Below are 22,634 nucleotides of genomic sequence, written 5' to 3' on the forward strand. Positions count from 1 at the left end.
GGAGAGAATTCTTTCTGCTGTAGTGATACAGAGTCCAATTTCAAATGCATTCTCTTGGACTTGACTAGGATATTCTAGCATCTCTGTCCCATTCCACCATCCATGTGTAAAGAAAGAATATCCTGAGGGTGCTTACACTCCATCAGTAGAGAGAGGAAATACTTGGTGATGTTTTGCTTCTTCCACCCTATTCCATGAAGAATGGAAATCTTTGGTGTGGCCATGCCACCCTGCTTGGGTAATTGACCCTGCTTAAACCTCAAAAGATAAAAATCCACCAAAACCCAAAGTCAAGTATCTTAATTATACTTCGTATTTGCAGGTTATTATCTGCTATTCTAAGAGTTTCAGAAGTAGAATCTCGAGCAATAAGGGCGGATCTAACACACCTTCTGAGTCCACAAATGGGAAAAGATATTGTATGGTTTCTTAAGCGTTGGGCAAAGACCTATCTCCTAGTGGATGAAAAACTGTATGACCAGGTAAGACTTTAACTGCAATTTTGATTGTATTAATGGACTGTAGAGTATACACTAACATCCACTTTCATAAAGTAGTGTTAGAGTTTTTAAACCTCCAGTTGCTGACATTTATAACATTAGCTGTGGTTTGTTTTAGAATTTAGTGTGTATAGTCATAACCTGAAAAGAGTGTTTTCGATTTACATTTTTTTTCTAAGCGTGAATAGCTACACTCATAACTTACAAATAACTTTTGTGATTTTTAAATCCCGTTTTGTAGGCTTTGATATAGTAGCCCACGGAAGCTTATGCTCAAATAAACCTTATGCTCCAGAACCTAAGAAGAGTCCAAATGGTGTGAACTTGTGTTCCTGTTAGTCATTTTTTCACCCTCCCCACTCCATTATGTTCCATGCCCATGTTCATGTTGTTAGTATTTCAGAATGCAGTGTAGTTGTAGCTGTGTTGGTTCCAGGATATTAGAGAGACAAGGTGGGTGAGGTAATATCTTTTATTGGACCAACTTCTGTTGGTGAGAAAGACAAGCTTTTGAGCTTACATGGAGCTCTTTTTCAGGTCTCTCTTACCAGCAGAAGTTGGTTCAATAAAAGATATTACCTCACCCACTATTTATTTGGCAGTCCTTGTGGCATGGACAGTCTTATATGCTGTTTGAACAGGACAAACATAATGGAGTTCTGATGCTGATTGGAGCCTGTTGACACATTTGAACTACAGATCAATAGTAGAAGACTTGCTGGCTTGCACTGACTAAGGAGGACATAGTGACTGCATTTTTATAGCTTCTATTGCTGAAATAATCAGGGATATTAAAATTCTCAGAGGATCATCCTTAATGAAATTTGGGATACTGAAGGCTCCTTCTTAGTCTTTGTTTGTATTTTTTAGTTATTTTTGTGAAGAAAGACTGATTCTTATCTGATTGATGAAGTGCACATATGCCATGTGCTGGAGCTGGAAAGTTTTCAGAGCAATGTCCATTGACCTGCACGTGCGCAGTGCTCTTTTTATGCTCCCAGCACAGGTTATGATAGGCCCTGTTGGTTTACACCTCTTCAGTTCCCTCTTACTGCCGCATGGCTGGAGTCAGAATCCCTAGTCCTCTGCGATCTTTGTCTTTACACTAAGATAGCCTTTACTTTTCCTGTATATAGTATTACTTTGTTGTTTTTGTAGTGTAGATAGTTTTCCATAGTTGTGATAGTTCATTAGTGATAGTTTCCCCGGTTGGGGTCATACAGGGTCCCTTCTGGGGACTGTGCCCCACAATCTGCAGTTTAAGAACTGTTTCACTGCTCTACAGCCAAAATGCTTCTGAAATAAATGTAGTCCAACTTTACTAATTCTGGGTCACTGAGAACGAAAATGATGCTTAAAATTGTTGATTGGCTCTAGTTTTCAAGATATGCTATTGGGTCAGTATATACGACCCTTGACTTGGGAATGGCGGAGGATAAGTGAGTTATAAAGGGAAGGGATCTCAATTTAAACCAGAAATGACTAAAATACATCTTTGACTGGATCTATGAACAAATCTATCACTGGGTTTGGACAGTACTTGCTTTTTAGGCAAAACAATGAATGATGCAATCTGAAGCTGGTATTGCATCATACATGATATGAATTGCATCATGTTCTTCCTAGAAGTCATGGATGATGCAATCATAACGAAGCTTACATCACTCTGCTGAACAAATTGCCCTATATCAGCTCTAGAAATCATACAGTGTTGTGCTCTCTTATTTGTCAGTGTTTGATTTTGCAAAGGGACACATTCTGGGGAGGGATAGCTCAGTGGTTTGAGCCTGGGCCTGCTAAACCCAGGGTTGTGAGTTCAATCCTTGAGGGGGCCATTTAGGGAACTGGGGTAAAAATCTGCTTGGGGATTGGCCCTGCTTTGAGCAGGGGCTTGGACTAGATGACCTCCTGAGGTCCCTTCCAACCCTGATATTTGGGGGGTGGAAATAGCTCAGTGGTTTGGGCATTGGCCTGCTAAACCCAGGGTTGTGAGTTCAGCCCTTGAGGGGACCATTTAGGGATCTGGGGCAAAAACCTGCCTGGGGATTGGTCCTGCTTTGACCAGTGGGTCAGACTAGATGACCTCCTGAGGTCCCTTCCAAGCCTGATACTCTATGATTCTGTTTAGCCAAAGTGAGCAGAGATGCCTCATACTTGTGTGAACAGTGCAGATAACTTCTGCTATGTTTGTGGTGAAGTGACTTTTGCATCACAAAAGCACAGTATAACCACTATGGTTAAGAAAGCCTATCACCTTTATTTTGGCTGCAAAATTGGAGATCAGGACAAGAGGTGGGCCCCACACATATGCTGCAAGACTTGTGCAACAAATCTTCGCCAGTGGTTGAACAGGAAAAGGAAATCTATGCCTTTTACAGTGCCAATGATTTGGAAAGAGCCAACAGATCATACCAACAATTGTTACTTCTGCATGGTGCCTCCCGTTGGGAAAGGTGTGTCAAAGAAAAAAAATGGACTGTGTATTATCCAAACATTCCATCAGCTATACGCCCAGTACCCCACGGAGAAGGACTGCCGGTTCCTGATGCACCAGAATCATTCTCACTTGAGTCAGACGAGGAAGAGGATGAAACTTCTGGTCCTGAACCATCAATGTCACAGGACCCACATTTTCTCCCATCCTCCTCCTCTGAACCACACTTCCTAACACAAGGTGAACTGAATGACCATGTCAGGGATTTGGAACTACCCAAGAGTAAGGCAGAGCTTTTGGGCTCCAGACTACAGCAGTGGAATCTCCTGGCAGGCTATCAGGGCAAATGGAGCCCATCAATGCTTGCAGACTCTTGCTGGACAGTGACAAGAGATGCTCCATTTAATGAATACAAGAGACAAGCCAAGAAGCACCGAGTAGACACTGAATAGGACTAAACTATGTACCTAATAGTTTTTTGCCTTTTGTTTCATAATAAATTTTATTTCTGTAACCCTTTTGCTGATTTTTAAAGTGTTACATAAACAGGACAGGTGAAATATTATCATGTAAAGCAACCATAAACACATGAAAAGACCTAGGTTTACAATTTATGATTAAAACTCTACTATCTACACAATATACATAGACATAAAATGTAAAAACTTAAATATCTTAGAAACAGTAGCCAATCAGTTGTTTTAATTGTCATATTTGAATTCAGCACATCAAAATACATAATAAATATCACATTTTATCTCTGAAGCAGACGACTTCTCAAAAATTGTAGACCAGTGTTTCCTGTCCTCGCTTGTTCTCTGTGAATGATGAGCACCAATGCTCTTTTCTGCTTCGGGGAAGCCTGTATCGCTGTGCCATCAATAAGGCTTTCCTGCCATGGGCTCAACAGGTGAGACAACTTTGCCTGAGAAAGCACCTCATGGAGGAGGCCATGAGGCTGCACGCCCACTCAGATCTGGGATCATCAGAACCGGCGGAGAGCACCCATGCCAGCACTTTACTTGCCTCGGACCTGACAGTTCCAGGCATGAGAGTAGGAAGCACTCTCCTAGGCATAGAAGCAGGTCCCTGTCGAGGGATGCTTCTCAGCACAGCCTTTCTTCCCCAAGCTGAGCCAGGTTGGGTGAGAAGTCACGTGCCGACCCCACTGCACCGGCACCAAAGCTTCCCTGCCTTGAGGATAAGGCAAAGAAGAAAACTGATCCGGCGACACCATCAGTGGCCCGCTCTGTGCGGTCTCCTGCACACTCACTGCCCATCCCCCCACATCGCTTCCATGACCTTCAGTACAACCAGCTGGCATAAATGCTCCACCGCAGTCTCCCGCTGCCACCAAGGATACTGCATGGATTCCTGGCTGCCTGGAGTGCCATCTCTCCACGGAAGAGCTGGAACTGCCCGACCCATCTTCATTGCTGCTCTCTGGTCCATCACTTCTCCAGGCGGTCCACTGTGATGGATGACTTGCTCCTGCTGGAGAGGGCCATGCCTGTGCTGCACTGCCACACAGTCTGCTCCCCTGTTTCCAGAGGCATCTTCAGATTCCAAAGGCTTTTCTGAACAAGAGCCAATCTTTTCTCTGATATCTAGGCACAGATCTGATTCTCATTACCGCCTGCCCACCTTAACTTCCTGCTTACGACCTGGCCTTGGTGGTGTGGCACTGATACCCCTCAGGTCTGCTGCACACCCAGCTCTCTACTCTTTGGCCCCATTGGCTACCCTGGGACCCATACCGCCCTCAGTACCCTCTCTCCCAGGCCTCATATCAATCTGCCTCGTCTCCTTTGCTGGTACCGTCGGGCTCCGAGGTGGAAGTTGAGCCAGTATTGCTGGTCCCTACAGCTGCTTCCTCCTCTCCAGAGGAAGCTGTATGCACCCAACCTGTTATACAGCCTGTGGCACCAGGAACTCCCATGCCGGCACCACCGGTCTTACCACCTCTGCTGCAACCGCTTCCTCAGTTTTCACCCCCAAACAACCCAGAGTAAAGTTTTGACGTGTCGCTTGAGAGCTGCAAACTCTCACCATTGCCACCCGCGGCCCCACACATCATCTTTGGGGGCTGCCTTGCCCTATTCAGCCACCATTGGGGCAAGATCACCATGGACCATTGGGTACTGGAGATTATCCACTAAGAATATGCCACAGAATTTTTCATTCCCCCTTCAGAGTCCCCCATCCCAATGCCTCCAGGGGACCCCGCCTATCAATGCTTTCTACAACAGAAGTTTATACTCCCCATACATCCTTATTCCAAAAAGGACGGAGAGCTCTGCCCCATTCTTGACTGTCACCTACTAAATACCTTTATCCAAAAATCCAAGTTCCATATGGTGACGCTGGCTTCTATTATCTCCTCCCTCCCCCTCCATCCCCTCCTCCCGCCTGGTTTGCAGCCCTTGACATGAATGATGCATACTTCCACATCGACGTCCACCTGGGCCACTGGATATTCCTTTATTTCTAGATGGGACGACATCACTATCAATTCTGAGTCCTCTCCTTTGGCATCGTGACAGCTCCGTGAGTCTTCACAAAGGTCTTTGTGGTTGTGGTGGCTCACATGTGCTGCCTTGACTACTTGGTGTGCCCCTACTTTGATGACTAGCTCCTTGTTGTGCTGTCCCAACAGGAGCTTAGCTCTGCCATCTCCACTCTTTGCGCTCTCCTGGCCTCTCTAGGCGTTTGCATCAATGAGGAGGAGTCAGTGCTCTTCCCTACGCAGACGATCAACTTCATTGGCATGCAGCTCGACTCAATTGTGGTTTGTGCCTTCCTTCCACTAGACCTCCTCAATAGCCCTAGTGACGACTCTTTGCTGCGCCTCTTGCATCATAGTATGCCATTGCCTCTCCATCCTCGGCTATATGGCGCCTGCACTTGTGACACCACATGCAGACCTACACATATTGCCTACAACTCTTGCTCCTCTCCATGTACAGACCTCACAGAGATCATGTGATGGCCAGGGTTGTGGTTCCTTGGACAGTTCTGGCCTCCCTCACCTAGTGGACCGACCCGTCCAATGTCATAGTCAGTAGCCCCTTCACCACCCTCACCCCACAAGCCACCATTGCAACAGATGCCTCCCTTGCAGGCTGGGTGGAGCACCTCCTCCAACACACAGCCCAGGGTATTTGGACACCGCAAGAGGCCAGGCTCTACATCAACATTCTGGAGCTCTGAGCAGCTTACCTAGCCTTCCAGGCATTTCTTTCTCTGATCCAGTCACAGCTTTCTCTCATCTAGTCACCTACATCAACAAAAAAGGGGATGCCTGGTCTCCATCCCTCTGTGCAGAGTCAATACACCTGTGGAACTAGTGCATCAACCATCATATCATACTCCAGGCTATGTACCTGCTGGGCACCCAAAATTCCATGGGAGCTGCACTAGCCTGCTCTCCGCTATCTATTCTGAAACTGGGGCACCTCTCACTGGGATTTTTTTCGCCACTTGCAAGTATTGCAAGTTGTCTGTCTATTGCTTCAGGGGAGACCTGGGCTAGGACTCCCAAAGTGACGCACTTCTCCTGTCCTGGACTGGAGACCTCTGCTACGCCTTTCCCTCTGTTCCCCTCCTACTACAAGTTCTCTGCAAGATTCAGCGAGACCATGCTACTGTCATATGCATAGCCTCGTATTGGCCACACCAGGTTTGGTTCCCAGACTGCCTCAGATTTTCCATCTGAGCACCCCTCTGCCTCCGAACTCTGCTAGACCTCCTCACCTAACATCAGGGGCGAGTCTGGCATCCCAACCCAAACCCACTTCACCTTATGGCCTAGTTTTTGGATGGAGCTTGAGGCTAGACAACACATGCTCTACCCCAGTATGCCACATCCTTACTCCAAGCAGGAGGGTATCCACCATGGCACGCTACCAGGCTAAATACAAATGTTTCACCGCTTGTTGTTACTGCCATCACCACCATCTTGGTGAGATTTCCATTCCCATCATCCTCAATTACCTACTCAAGATCAAGATGCTGAGCCTCACCATCAGCTCTCTCCGGGTCCATCTGGCAGCTCTTAGTGCCTTACTCTCTAAAGTGGATGGCGCCTCAGTATTTATCCACCCTACTACCATCTGTTAGGACTAGATTAAGATCCTATGGACCAATCTGCTCTCACAAATCCCTCTTTCAAACTGCTGGCAACATGCTCCCTCTCTCATCTCTTATGAAGGTGGTAATCTTGGTTACTGTTACCCTTCACTTGACGAGTCAGCATACTCGCAACCATGACGGTGCGCGCTCTCTCTCTCTCTCTGTCACATACCAACACCCACAACCCCATATTGTGTTTCAGGGCACATCTACACTACAGTGCTGCATTGGCGCAGCTGCAGTGTGTCTGGTGAAGATGCACTATGCTGACAGGAGAGTGCTCTCCCATTGCTATAAGTACTCCACCTCAGTGAGAGTATAAGCTGCGTCAGCAGGAGAGCATCTCCCGCTGACATAGCACTGGTGTGGACACCGCAAAATTTGTGTTGCTTTGGGAAGAGGGCTTTTTCCCACCCCTATGCGACGTAAGTTAGTTGACTTAATCAGTAATATAGAATTGCCCTCAGAAGGACACAGTCTCCATGCGACTGCACCCTAACTTCCTCCCAAAGGTGGTGTTGGAGTTCCACTTCATTCAGTCCATTCACCTCCCTGTCTTCTGTCCGAAGCCATACACCTCCAATGCAGATGCTACCCTTCACTGCCTCACTATCCACCATACCTTAGTCTTATATCTCCAGAGGACCTGCGGCTTTCAGGCATTACTGAAGCTGTTTGTGCCAATTGCTGGCCAGTCCAAGAGCCAAGCTGTGTCTTCCCAATGAATCTTGAAATGGGTCTCTGGGTGCATCCAGACATGCTGCACACACTCCCAACGTATAGTCACTGGATACAATTACAGCACACTCTATGCAAGCACAGGTTACCACTTTGTCATACCTAGCAGCCGTTTCCTGCCAGGACATCTCTCAAGCAGCGACATGGCGATGCGTTCACATTTTTACCTCCTCCTATGCCAGTTGTCCCCAAACTGTGGAGCTCGCCCCCCTAGGGGGCTCAAAGGAACATTCACAGCAGGGCTCGGGCCAGCCCCCATGGGGGGCGGAGCGGGAGCACCACACCATCCTGTTCCAGCTCTGCCCCAGTCCCAGCCGCAGCCCTGCACCCCATCCCACCCCCAGCCTCAGTCCGGGGCTCTGTTCCTGGCCCCAGCCTTGGCCCCCCTTACCCCTTTCTGCGTCCCATGGCCCCACTCCCAGCCCTGTCTCCCATGGTGGAGGGCATGTACAGGGGTAAGGAGGGGCACAACCCTGAAAAGTTTGGGGACCACTGTGCTAGGCCATCGCTGAAGGAGAGGCTGCGAACATGCTGTTCTACAGGCTGCATTTCCATCTCCATGCTGATTACTACTTGCTACTCACCCACAATTGGAATGCATATAGGGACCATCACTGGAGGTTCTTTGAGATATGTGGTCCCTATTCCAATACCCACTCTCCATCCCCTTTGCTGTGGGCTGGCATACTCGGTGGTAAGAGGGTTATTGAAGAGGCGTTGCTGGGAGAACAAGGAGACACGATGCACATGTGGATCAGTGGACACTGCTACGAAAACCGTCTAGCTCCAGAACATGGCACATATGTGTACCCATGATTGGAATACAGATAGGGACCACACATCTGGGAGAACCTGTATTTATAGGTAAGTAACCTTCTCTTATTGGTTGGGAACCATTAGAACATGTTGATTTGCAACTAAACATAGCCTTTACTTAAAAAAAAAAAAAATTTTGTGAACCAGGAGGATATAATATATCTATACACATTTATTTACGCAATTGTGTAGCTTAACTTACATTTATTCAGAATCTTAATTTTTACATAGTTTTTTATTATAAGAATGGTGAATGATTTTTTTTTGACTAGATCAGGGGTCGGCAACCTATGGCACACAAGCCAATTTTTAATGGCACGCGGCTGCCTGCTGGGACTCCGCGTGCCATTAAAAATCCTGCCGATGTGGCAAGCTGCGGGGTCCGCGGTCCCAGGCCTTGCCAGCCCGAGTGCAGCAAGCCGCTGCCACCTCCCCCGCCTTTCCTTAGAGCCCTGCTGCCGCGTGTGCAGCGCTCTGGGGGCTGGGGCTAGGCGCTCCCGCGGGGCAGCGTTTGGCTCCATGGGGAGGAAAAGACGCTTCCAGCTCATCCGGAGCCCTGCTGCCTCGGGCGCAGCGCTCTGAGGGGTAGGACAGGGCTATGCACACGGGGGCGGCGGCGGCGGCAGGGCTCCGGATGAGCGGGGAGCCTCATGGTAAGGGGGCCAGGTCCGGGGCTAGCCGGGGGCGGGGGTTGGGTAAGGGGTGGGGGCAGTCAAGGGACAGGGAGCAGGGTGGGTGGGATCCCAGGGGGTGGTTAGGGGTGGGGGTCTCTGGAGGGGGCAGTCAGGGAGCAGGGGGGTTGGATGGGCATGGGAGTCCCGGGGTCTGTTTGGGGAGTGGATAGGAGTCAGGGCAGTCAGGGAGCAGGGAGGGTCCTGGGGGAGCAGTTAGGGTGTGGAGGGGTCTCTGGAGGGGGTGGTCAGGAGACAAGGAGCTGGGGAGGGTTGGATGAGTCAGGAGTTCTGGGGGGTCCTGTCAAGAAGCAGGGGTGTGGAGAGGGGTTGAGGCAGGCAGGGAGCGAGGGGGGGTTTGTATGGGTCCAGAGTTCTGGGGGTCCTGTCGGGGTGGGGAGCAGTTAGATAGGCATGGGAGTCCAGGAGGTCTATCTGGGTGTGGGGGTGTGAATAAGGGTTGGGGCAGTCAGGGGACAGGTAGGGGACAGGGTCCTAGAGGGGCAGTCAGAGGATAAGGGGCAGGGGTCCCAGGACAGGGTAGTCAGGACAAGGAGTGGGGGAGTTGGGGTTCGGGGGGGCAGTCACTCAGCCCTCTGCCCTGAGCCCTGACCCCCCCCCACACCCAGCCCTCTTCCCTGAGCCCTGCACCTCCACACACCTTCAGGCGCTTGCCCTGAGCCCTGTACCACCCAGCCCTCTGTTGACTTTCACCTCCCCCATGACTCCAGCCCTGACTGGCACCCCCACATACCCAGCCCCCCTACCCTGACACCTGCACCCCCCTCACATGCCCCCAGCCCTCTACCCTGACTCTTGCACTCCCCACATCCCCAGCCACCCCCCATCCCATGCACCCCACACATCCCCATCCCCACCCTGAGCACCAAACGGGAGCCCCTGCACCACCACTCACATTCCCATCTGCACCCCTCACACCAAATTGGAGCTGCCCAGGTGAGTGCCCCCACACCCAAACCTTCTGCCCCAACCCTGAGCTCCCTCCTTCATTCTAGCTCCTGGTCAGACCCTTCACCCCCAGCCCTGTGCTCAGTCCACTCCCACTCTCAGCTCAGTGCAGAGAGAGGAGGAGAATGGGCCAAAACCAGGGAGAAGGTAGGTACCCACTGTATGTGGGCAGGGCTGGGACCCCAGACCAGCACCGGGCTGAGCGGGTCCGGCAGCTGGGATCCCGGCTGGCAGGACCCGGAGGATGGAACCCCTGAGCGGCAGTAGCCTGGGCCGCTCAGCCCACTGCCAGTCTGGGGTCCCGGCTGCTGGCCCCGCACAGCCCGCTGCCGGTCTGGGGTTCTGGCTGCCAGACCCTTCCCAGCTGGGGTCCTGGCCGCAGGCCTCACTCAGTCCACTGCCGGCCGAGGTGAACAGAACCCCAGACCAGCAACGGGCTGAGCGGGCCGGTGGCGTAAGATCAACATTTTAATTTAATTTTAAATTAAGCTTCTTAAACATTTTGAAAACCTTGTTTATTTTACAATACAACACTAGTTTAGTTATATAATATATAGACTTGTAGAGAGAGACCTTCTAAAAAACATTAAAATGTATGACCGGCACATGAAACCTTAAATTAGAGTGAATAAATGAAGACTCAGCACACCATGTCTGAAAGGTTGCCGACCCCTGGACTAGATGGTTAATTTGTTTCTTGTGATTTCTGTCAAGCTGTACTTTGATGAAGAACAAAAACAGCATTTTAATTTTTTAAAATTTAAATAAAATAACCTTAAATGTGCTAAGTACATAAGAAAAGTTACCAAACCATGTTTTGAATTTGAAACTGCTTTATTAAACAAAGGAAGTATTATCTGTAGTTTAGTTAATTGAATTGACTGCTTCTGGTCACCACAGAGATTTTAGTAATCGTAGATCTCATCCTCTCACACCTAGTTTTTATTCACAGGTTAGAAGAAGAAGACAAGCTTTCCTGTTTTTCAGTTAGTTTCTTAACTTTCTGAACTAGTCATTGAACTGAACTAGTTGAATAAACTGAAATGAAGAAAGTATTCTCTCTGTACCTACAGAAGAGCTGGTTTAGCACGTCATCAGACTCTGATTCCAGGTGCTTAGCCAGTAACATCCATCAGTTCAGTGGTTTCACTTTCTTTAAAACTTGGCAGCAAACATGTATTGCTTAATATTATTTTTGTGTACAAGTTTAGCCCTTAACATAGTGTGTCAAATTCAAATTTAATTTGAATAAATCTATGTTTAATTTAAATTACAAATACCGATTTTCTTATTTTAAAAAAAAACTATTTGTATCCATCTTAATTTGTATGTAATATGGTCTCTGAAGGCGATGAGACAAATTCTTTTACTGAAAACTAGTGCTGAAACTTGAAAATAAATGGGAATTTGAAATTGAACATGCTCACAAGACCGAAGGGTCCAGAGCCCCCTTGCAAAATTATCAAATTCCTGAGATTCAATTTTCAAAAACTTTATTCTTGAAGCGAACAGGAAATTTCAATACTTGGAATTTCAAGGGTATCAGACATTATTGCACCAGAACTTGAATTTGGAATCAGAATCGTAGGACTGGAAGGGACCTCAAGTGGTCTCATAGTCCAGTCCCCTGCACTCATGGCAGAATTAAGTATTATCTATTCTAGACTATCCCTGACAGGTGTTTGTCTAACCTGCTCTTAAAAATCTACAATCATGGAGATTCCACAACCTCCATGGGCAATTTATTCCAGACTCAGTGCTTAACCACCCTGATAGGAAGTTTTTCCTAATATCCAACCTAAACGGCTCTTGCTGCAATTTAAGCCCATTGCTTCTTGTCCTATCATCAGAGGTGAAGAATAATTTTTCTTCTTCCTTCTTGTAAAAATATTTTATGTACTTGAATCCTCTTCTCTGTGCTTCTTCCCTTCCCCACCCCCGCCTCGATAAAAAGAAGCAAATGGAACAAATTCAGGGAGCAATTGCAGCTGCACTGCTGTAGCATGTCTGGTGAAGACACGCTATGCTGACAGAAGAGTGCTCTCCCATTGGCATAATTATTCCACCTCCACAAAAGAGAGGTGGAAGCCGAGTCAGTGGGAGAGCGTCTCCCACCGACACAGCACCAATATGGATAGCGCTTGGGTTGACGCAATGTACGTCATTCAGGGGTGTGTGTCTTTTTACACCCCTGAGCAACGTAAGTTACATCGACCTAAGAGGTAGAGTAGGTCAGCCCTCAGTATTAGTGTCTTCAGTTCTGAAGAACTGCAGGAATTCCTTCATGGCCACCTTGAACAACATTGCATACATGGGAAATCTTTCTTTTAAAAGGTGGTGTTGAAGGTTAGATGTATGGATACTTAAAATAGGGTTTTATAACAAAATTGATATTGTTTCCAGTTTTTTGGCATAGAGTAAGAGGTAAATTTGGTTTCCTACCTATTTTTTCTTATACTTTTTCCTTTTTGTGAACGTAACTTTTGTATGTTAAGTAAGCAAGCACTGTGAAAGTTTGAAAATGAGTTACTATTTTGACTTTTTATAAAATGCACTCATTTAATTGTTTTCTTTTTCTTATAGATAAGTCTACCATTTAATACAGCATTTGGTGCAGACACAGAGGGTTCCCAGTGGATTGTGGGTTACCTCTTAGAAAAAGTAATCAGTAACCTGGCAGTATGGAGTTCTGAGCAGGACCTTGCAAATGACACTGTACAGTTGCTAGTAACATTAGTGGAAAGGAGAGAGAGGTAAAGTGCAGGCTTATGCCGTCAAATTTTTCTTTTGCATCTTTTAACATTTATATTGGGCCAAAAATAAAGTGAATACAGTGTATATTACCTATTAGAATATTTGTACTGTTCTAAATGTTTTCCACAGCTAAGAGCACTTTCTGTTGAAGCATTCAAAATTGTTCAAACCCTAGCATAAAATGTAAGGTATTTTATTAAAAATATGTGCATACTTCCACACAAACTAAATAACTTGACGTTTTTCTCTTTTTATGAAATAACAACCATGTTCTGGGTTACATAGACTCAAGACTGGGGGGAGGGATAGTTCTGTGGTTTGAGCTTTGGCCTGCTAAAACAAGGGTTGTGAGTTCACTCATTGAGGGGGCCATTTAGGGAACCGGGGTGTTAAAAAAAAAAAAAAAAAAAAACACCCTGGGGATTTGTCCTGCTTTGAGCAAGGGGTTAGACTAGATGATCTCCTAAGGTCCCTTCCAACCCTGATATTCTATGATTCTAGATTCTCCACTCTTACACCAGTTTTATGCTTCTGTAACTCTAGTGGAGTGTCACCAAGCATAAAGCTTGTATAATGGAGAGGAGAATCAGCCTGTCAGTGCTTGTCAGTCCAGTTAAGTGAGCCCCTCAAGTTTATATTGTACTGAAATGTGCTCTCATTCCCCTATGCCTCTCAGCCACCAGGGGGTTAGAAAGAATTAACTCTGCCTTTCCCCACACCCTCCCAATTCCATAATGAGGATTTCTACATTGCTATTTACTTTTGAAGAATTAACTGTTTAGGATTGAAAAATCAAATGCCAGCGTAGTTATGTTGTAAAAGAATATTAAAACGGTGTAATTTTAAACATCTAAAAGCATGTAGAATTTGGAGAAAGTGATACATTTCAAAGGTTTGCTTTGGAGCTAGAAGCTGTAAAGCAGCAAATTCTTGAAAGTTTTATCCTTTTGTAGATTGACACAAAATAGTTTTTTGTGTGTAATACATATGTACTGTGTTAAAAGAACATATTACGGTTGCTAAGTGAAGCATGCACATTTTAAAACGCCAGAATTAAAGTTGCATGTACAACTGTAATCCACCCCCTTTGTGTGTATGCATTATGATGCATTATTTAATTACATGATTTTTTTCACACAGAATCCTTGGCTCATTCAGTGCACAAAATGGACAGTGCTTACTAAACAAGCAACTATTCAGTATTTTGTTTTCTGCTTGATGTTCAGTGTGTGGCCGTATGGCTTATTATTACACACTGTTCAAACTCTGCTCTGAAGACAGAATTATTAACTTCCTCATTGGCTTTTCTGTGGTGCTCATCTTTATAGTACCTGAAGTGCATCACAAATACACCTCTACCCTGTCCTCAGGAGCCAAAAAATCTTATTGCGTTATAGGTGAAACCGCATTATATCAAACTTGTTTTGATCCGCCGGAGTGCGCAGCCCCGCCCCCCTGGAGTGCTGCTTTACCACATTATATCCAAATTCATGTTATATCAGGCCGCGTTATATTGGGATAGCAGTGTATTAGTGAATTTATTTTCACAATACCTCTCTAAAATTAAGAGGTATTATTCCCATTTTATAGATGAGGAACTAAGGCACAGGGAGGGTAAGGTCAAAAGTATATACTAAACTTTGGGTGCTAAATTTGAGGTGCCTTGGCCTTGATTTTTTTAGAATACTCAGCATTACATAGCGCTTCATAATTATGCTCAAAGCAGAGCTCCCATTGACTTCAGTTACAGTTGTGAGTGCTCAGCACTTCTGCAAATCAGACACCAGGGTTTCAAAGTCAGGCAAGAGAAACACACGAGTGAGTGATTGTAAAAGGCTTGGTTAAAGTGACTTGCCCAGTATTGCAAAGGAAGGAGTAGAATCCGGTTCTTTAAACAGCAGCATTCACCTGCCTTAACCATGAGACCATCCTTTCTCAAGGTAGGAAAAGCATTCAAGTGCCAAAGTCAGTTCTGAACTCCTTAGTATTATCTGGGAGCTGACACTGTTCAGTGCTCTCAACAGGGTTCTCATAACCCTGCCTCTCTCATTTCTGTTCCCAAGCCACAGTGGCGCTCCCTCCGAGGAAGCTTGATAATGGTGTGGACTTTTTAGTTAAGGCTGGCAGGGGATTGAGTCCTGTCTGGGAGTCAGGTCTGGAATCCAGGATTAAAGCATGTGTTCTCAGCCTAGAGGGGAATTTTAAGGGGATCACAGCCACCCTCCATTTCTTTGACTACAATGGGCGGTGTCCCTGGGTTCCAAAGTTTTGTTTTTTCTGTGTAAAATGTAATCACAGTATTGGAAGCTGAGAACCACTGGATTACGGCATAGGCACTACAGAGCCATGTTGGGGCCCTAGCTCCTGGAATCACATGGTGAGGTCAGAATCTCCACTTTGGTTTACCAACACCAAATAAATACATAAATAGAAGTTTATAGCCACCCCCCCATCCCCCAGGTTTGTAAAGAAAATCTTGAAAACATTACCAGAGTGTAACTAACACATTGCCTGACTGTATCTGCAGACAGCCAGTCGCAAGGGCAGGAGGTTTTCTGGCCTCACTCCCACCACCAGATGGGACCAGTCCTGTGCTGTTGCAGCTCTGGTATGGCCACTCTGCTGCTCTAGAGGAGAGGGGGCCCTGCCACTGGTCAAAGGAAAGGAAGGGTTTTCCCTGCTGTTCTCTGAGACCAGAGGGGTCTGTGAGAGGTGCTCCGTACAAAGAAAGGGAGGGCCAGCCACTGGGTTTCATGCACGCTGGATAGACTGGGAAGAAAAAGAGCCCATGTTTTGCTGTTTGCAGCCTGTTGGGGGGTTGGGAAATCCTACAGCCCCCCGCTTTCCTTCTCACTCCTCCCCCTCCATCATTTTTTGTGTGTTGAACAAAGACCATGAGAATGCATGTTCAACAAATGTGTGAGGTGAGAGAGAAGATAAAGTCAAAGGGGGGATGAATGATGGAGTGGAAAGGAGAATATAGTGAATATGGGATCTGTAATGCATCAAGGAGGAAGGGGAGGGAATGAATAAATGAAGGGATAGATGAAATGACAGAGGCAAAGGAATAGGAGTGGGAAAAGCTGCATTGAGAGCTTTGAAACTTGAGCTTAGGCAGGCATTTGTTCCCTACACAGAGGCCAAAAATAGATGGAACATAGTTACCTACACAGAGGGGCCTCTCTGCTTCTGCCCCATCATAAGTTGGCTGAGGTGGTAACAGTGAGTCCTGTTCTGAGGTGGATGCAGACAGAGCCCTCCCTGGTTTTGGAGAAGGCCCAGCTCACCTGAAGGCAAGGAGTGGTGACCCAGAAATGAGGAAGGCTCAAGTTTATGCAAAGAGGAGCAGGGCAACCAGACTAGCAAAATTTACTCTTTGCTTTTATGTTGGTGGCCCCTGCCACTGCTGGCCAAATCGGAGAGCGCCGATGTCTTACCTCTGTCCAGAGGGGTGGCAAGGGCTCCGGTTTGTCTTAATCTGGTCCTACTAAAAATGCCTCCTTGAGAAAGGCAATCTCTGCGTGATGGAGTCTAGTTGGGTTTAGACCCTTAAAGGGGCTGGCCTACGCTTGTGACCAGAAGAGACAGAAATTTGTTGCCCAGACACGAGTTGAGGAGCTCTGTAGATACACAAGAGGTGCCCTGTTTGTTGTTGTTTTGATGTGTACAGATTGACAAGCTGCAAGAAAGAACAGTGACTAAAGACTTTGCTGGTTTGTGTTCTTTTGGTTAAACAGAACTCAGTGATAAAACAGATTTTCTTTTGCTTAATCTGAATCTCCTGTAAATTCTGTAAAACTAGAGAGTCTCTAGGCTCAGAGTTATAACAACAAAACTCAACCGCTTGAGCTCAGTACATGCAAGATGTCAAATAAAGGGTATTATGTGACTCTGCAAAGTGCTTTCCCATTTTTTTCACTCATAAATTAAATGATTTATAAATTAAATTTTACAAAAATCTAGAAATGAGGCATAAATAAGATGAATGTCATAAAGAATAGAGACTAAGGTATAAATCCTAGGTTAAATGAATACTTTGGAACTTTAACAAAATTTCTATTAAGAATAATTGGTAAAAGCAATCAGATTGTATGTGTTTCTAAAGGATTTTCTATGAGTAAGCAATTTTTTTACTTTTATTTTTATTTTATTTTTTAGGGCAAATTTAGTAATTCAGTGTGAGAATTGGTGGAATTTAGCTAAGCAGTTTGCGAGGCGAAGCCCACCTCTTCACTTTTTGTCCAGTTCTGTTCAGAGAACACTAATGAAAGCTCTAGTTTTAGGAGGTTTTGCCCATATGGACACAGATACAAAACAGCAATACTGGACAGAGGTAAGACATTTAAAATTTCTGTCACCTTCATTTCAGCAAGCAATGAAACTCAATTCAACACTACTGTTGCACACGGAACATCTTTAAAGGCTTTTTTAATATTAGAATTTCATTGTGATTCTTATTTTACCTAAACTTTATAAGGCACCAATTGCAGGGTACGTAAGATACCAGTTATTTAAATGTGACCAATTAATATTACATTGAGGGTCATTTTATAATCGTATTTCATAAATGTTGTTTTTAAAAAATTCTGAAGTGGTCAGATTAAAATGACTGATTATCAAAAAAGGAAAGAGTGTTCCTTAAAACTGAAGTCTTGGAAGTCTCACTTCTTCCCCTGGTAACTTTTTAGTTTATATGATCCTTGTAAGATTCCATGTATTTTGTGAGGCTTAACAAAGTGCAACAATACAGTAGAACCTCAGAGTTATGAACACCTCGGGAATGGAGGTTGTTCATAACTCTGAAATGTTCGTAACTCTGAACAAAACATTATGGTTCTTTCAAAAGTTTACAACTGAGTATTTGACTTAATACAGCTTTGAAACTTTACTATGCAGAAGAAAAATGCGGCTTTCCCTTTATTTTTTTAGTAGTTTACATTTAACACAGTACTGTACTCTGTGTGTTTCTGCTGCTGCTGCCTGGTTTTGTACTTCTGGTTCCAAATGAGGTGTGTGGTTGACTGGTCAGTTTGTAACTCTAGTGTACGCAACTCTGAGGTTTTACTGTAAAATAATAAAATGAATATGAAGAGAAAATAATGAAGCATCTTGGCCCTAGAGTGTAACTGAAGCATGAGCAATAAACACCGTAGGTTTATAAAGAATAAATCTTGTGAAAAACTTAATTGCTTGCTTGATAAATTACAAAATTAATAACTGAAAGGGAACATGATAGAGGAACTGGTAATGTATTGGGGTTTTGTAAAGCTATGACTGTCTTGAAAAACTAAACTAAAAAATTAGATCAAATTAGCTTAGCTATCAACAGTATCATGCAGATTGAACATAGGCTGGAAGACTAAAAATGTTTCTCTAAACAAAAGGTCAGTGTTGTAATGATTATTGTATTGACTCTGGTATTTACATGGCAAGGATTTGTAAACTTAACTTCCTAAATAAATAGTTTTAAAAAAAAAATGATAGATGGCAGTATGTTGTGTGGTACCACAAAGATAATTAAGACTGATCTTATTTAACAGTTTCATTAATTAGCTAGAATAGAAAAGAAACTTTCAGGTGATACCAAATTTGGAGGAGATTCATATACCTGAGAGGACAAAAAAAGGCACAGTAGAGAGGAATTTGACCACCATAAGTGGGCAGAAAATAAGTTGGCAAGAGATAATGCTGAAACAGACCCCTAACGGAGATAGTGAATGACAAGATTAAATTAAAATTCACTTAATGGGCCTGATTAATCATTGTGTTATCCCAGTTTTATGCCAGTTTTAATTCCATTGAAATCAATGGAATTGCACCAGTGTAAAAGTGGAGTAACAATGGTGAATCCCAGTGCTTTGTAGGTGGGGAGAGTGGGCAAGGTTGTGTGCCATAAAGACTTGAATTTTTAATGAATTGATAGGAAACTGTGAGTACTACATGTATTAAACTGGAAGAATACATTTATCAGAAATGGCTGTGTAATTTTTGATTCTGTAGGTTCTTCAGCCACTTCAGCAGCGATTCTTGAATGTGATAAACCAAGAAAATTTTCAACAGATCTGTCAAGAGGAGGAGGTGAAACAGGAAATCACTGCCACACTAGAAGCGCTTTGTGGCATTGCTGAGGCTACCCAGATAGATAATGTAGCAATACTCTTTAACTTTCTGATGGACTTTCTTACCAATTGCATTGGATTAATGGAGGTGTACAAAAACACACCAGAGACTGTTAACCTCATAATAGAAGTTTTTGTTGAAGTTGCACATAAACAAATATGCTATCTCGGAGAGGTAAATGTGATCAAAGAGAGAGAGAGAGAGAGAGAGTGTGTGTGTGTGTGTGTGTGTGTGTGTGTGTGTGTGTGTGTGTTTGCGTGCATGCACGCACATGCAAAATGAGATCGTAGTCTCTAAATCAAGTAAACCACAATGATTTTAAATGCTGAATAGGAAGAAATATTGTAGAGCCGAGCCCTCTTAAATGTATGCCTGTTAACGGAGTGAACATATTTAAAATGTAGACATCAAAAGGTTCATTGATCTTTTAAAATAATACATCTAATTTATTTTTTATATAATCCATTAAAGAGCATAATTCACTGAAACTGATATGTTATTAAAAGGAAATAGACCTCTTTAAAGGAAACCAGATTTGATAAAACAAGCAAATCCATTTACAGGTTTCTGCTATAGTAAAACCCAAGCACACTGACTGGAGACTGGAAAAAGAGAGAGCATCCCACAGTTCTACCTCTTATATCATTCAGAAAACTTTTCGATGTACTAAATAATATTTCCTTGTCTATAAGTGAGAGTGCATATATTGTCTCTGAAAAGGTAACCCAAAAGTACAGCTAGACTCTGCATACACTAACAAATTTACCTATAATTCATCATTAGTCCAGCTCAGGGAGTTTTTACCATGTTTAACTTTTTCTGAAGGTTTGTCTAGGGCAACTTGCCACTGGTGTAACTTCTGGTGCAAACTCTTAATGTAGAGACATTGCATTGGTGCTAAACATGGCTTTCAATGGTGTGATTTACCTCAGTAAGTTACCAGTGCATTGTACCTACGTAAGGACTTTGTACTGGTATAGTTATACCTGTGCAAATTTCCCTGATCCAGACAAACCCTAGTTACTGCCATTGGATCTGCCGTAATGGTGGATTAAAGCTACAAAATGTGCTAGTGTGAGCAAGACCCTGTGAATCTGCAATTCTGAACAATTTCTTGAGTTTGGCAAGAAATGTCAGCCTGTCCAAAACCATTTAATATATAGACTCCTGATTTAAAATTTTCTTTTTAAATTTGGGGTAACCTGCCAAAAGTATGGTTATACTAGTAAAGTATTGTAGTCACTGGAACATGAGTAAATGGACTAGCTAGTTATGTTATGTAAGGAATATCTATTTCCTTAACACTTTTATGTGTATCTATTACACTAAATAGTAACAGATAATAGGAAAAAAATCAAAATCACTGGTGTATTGTCAGCCAAGCAGCATCAAAAGCAGCACTAAAAAGTCAATATTAAATATGCTAGTATATATAGTATGTAACATATTTAACTTCCTGTTTTGTTTTTGTTGCAGTCCAAAGCCATGAATTTGTATGAGGCCTGCCTGACTCTACTTCAAGTATATTCCAAGAATAATTTAGGTCGGCAGCGAATAGATGTTACAGCAGAAGAGGACCAATACCAGGATCTTCTTCTTATTATGGAGCTTCTTACTAACCTTCTGTCAAAAGAATTTATAGATTTCAGTGATACAGGTATGAAGAAATTGGAGATGAAAAGCATCAAGTATTGGTGAACTTTTCTGGGTAGTTTTGAGCAAAAATGATGGGCTGCAAAATAAGCTAATTTTCTTTTGAGGATTTATCTTACATTGATTTAAAAAAAAATAGCAAAAATATTGTGGAGAGAGAGAACTAATTATCCAAGTAATGTATGAGTGGAGATTAGAGAGTCTAGTTTCCACATTCTGAGATAGCATTTAATATTCAGACTCTCTTAGCTGAGGGAAGATTGCATATAATTCATGGGCCATTGTTCTTGTTGCATTGTTTGTATACGGAACAACTTGAAATCTGAACTAGAAGAAGGTACTGATCTGGAAGTAAAGCAATGGAAGTTATCAAAAACAAGTTCAGTTAAATCAGAATTAGGGTATAGTTTAAAACAGAACATTTCAGCGTGTGATAGAAGAGCTTGATTCTGAAAGGTGTTGAGCTCTATCACTCCAGCGGCACTTCAGCGGTATGTGTAGATGCTCAGCAATTCGCAGAACAGGTGCTGTGGTATGTAGTTATGGTTTAGTTAAGTTTTCTCTTGTATATCCCAATCTTTTTTTTTCTTCATGATCTCTGCTATTTAAAATTGAATCAGTTGAAAACCTGATGTGCCAGGTATAATTTAACTATATTGAACAGTTTTTTAGATAAGCTAAAAAATGTAAACACAATGTTCAAGCTTTACCAAGTCCTAGAAAGTTCTGTGCAGAAGGCACAGAACAAAAGGAAATTGTATCTATCTATCTATCTATCCCGGTATTTATATTAATGCTCATCACTAGCTCTGAGTGCCTCCGAAGATATAACCAACTGCAGTGCACTCACATAATTATTTACAGTCTCAAATGTACTGAATTCTGGCCCCCTATTTTTAATCTCTAAATAATAGACAAAGACTTTACCATTAGACCTAGATCTGTAGCCAGTATATCTTAATCTAAGGTCACAATACAGGCTGGATTTTTGAGTCAGGCTTATGAGGAATTGAATGTCTGCATTGAGGCTGGTTATATGGAAGAATTTGAAAGGGAATTTGTCATGAAACTAAGGAGTCCGAATGCATTTCGGTATTATGATCAAGTGTTAAGACACAAGTTAAGGTTTGTGTGGATGTTAATATCACCAGTTAAATCAATATTCTTGCTTTTTAGTGTTTCAGTTGATAGGAAATGCAGTTATGAAGCCTTACTTTGAAATAAACAAAGTTTTCTGTGTTTTAATATACTCCTAAATGCTAAGGCATACTCATAGCGTTTGATATTTCCTGTTCTTATAGGATCTTTTGGAGTACTGTATTGTGATGCCTAGACACAATGGGCCTAAGCATAGGATGAAGTTGCAGCCTAAACTATCACAACTCATATTTTAATATAGTGTGTTTGCTGTCCTTTTTAAAAAAGAAATATGGCCTCTTGCATAAAAATGAGACACTTCAGTATGTCTGATCTTTCCTTTTACATTTAATGTGTTAGCAATAAAGGTTTTTATGTTTTCTATAGATGAAGTATTTAGAGGACAGGAGCCAGGACAAGCTGCAAATAGATCTGTGTCAGCAGCAGATGTAGTCTTATATGGAGTTAATCTAGTTCTGCCATTAATGTCACAGGATCTGCTGAAAGTAAGTATATTTTAACATACATGTACGGTATATATGCACGCACACATAATAAATGTAAACTTCTTATAAAAATATATAAGCTTTTAGATGGTTTCTAAACTTTGAAGTTGTTAGAGTGGTTTATGTAGCCTGGCAGTTAAATACAATGCATTTTCTAGGGTTTATTTTACTGTATATGCAAGGAATTTTTCTCTGGCCCCTGAGA

At 43.5% G+C, this 22,634-nt stretch overlaps 1 protein-coding gene across 1 annotated transcript in view; it reads left to right on the forward strand.

Moving 5' to 3' along the window:
- XPO4 (exportin 4) overlaps positions 1-22,634 on the forward strand; it is a 166,794-nt gene that overhangs the window by 126,444 nt on the left and 17,716 nt on the right. The window contains exons 14-19 of the mRNA XM_050937160.1: positions 323-482; positions 12,843-13,012; positions 17,172-17,346; positions 19,014-19,307; positions 20,610-20,790; positions 22,311-22,429. Coding sequence (XP_050793117.1) covers positions 323-482; positions 12,843-13,012; positions 17,172-17,346; positions 19,014-19,307; positions 20,610-20,790; positions 22,311-22,429 — 1,099 coding nt within the window. The remainder of the gene's footprint in view (positions 1-322; positions 483-12,842; positions 13,013-17,171; positions 17,347-19,013; positions 19,308-20,609; positions 20,791-22,310; positions 22,430-22,634) is intronic.

The sequence above is a fragment of the Gopherus flavomarginatus genome, chromosome 1 (assembly GCF_025201925.1).
Source record: "Gopherus flavomarginatus isolate rGopFla2 chromosome 1, rGopFla2.mat.asm, whole genome shotgun sequence".
Classification (NCBI taxonomy): domain Eukaryota; kingdom Metazoa; phylum Chordata; order Testudines; family Testudinidae; genus Gopherus; species Gopherus flavomarginatus.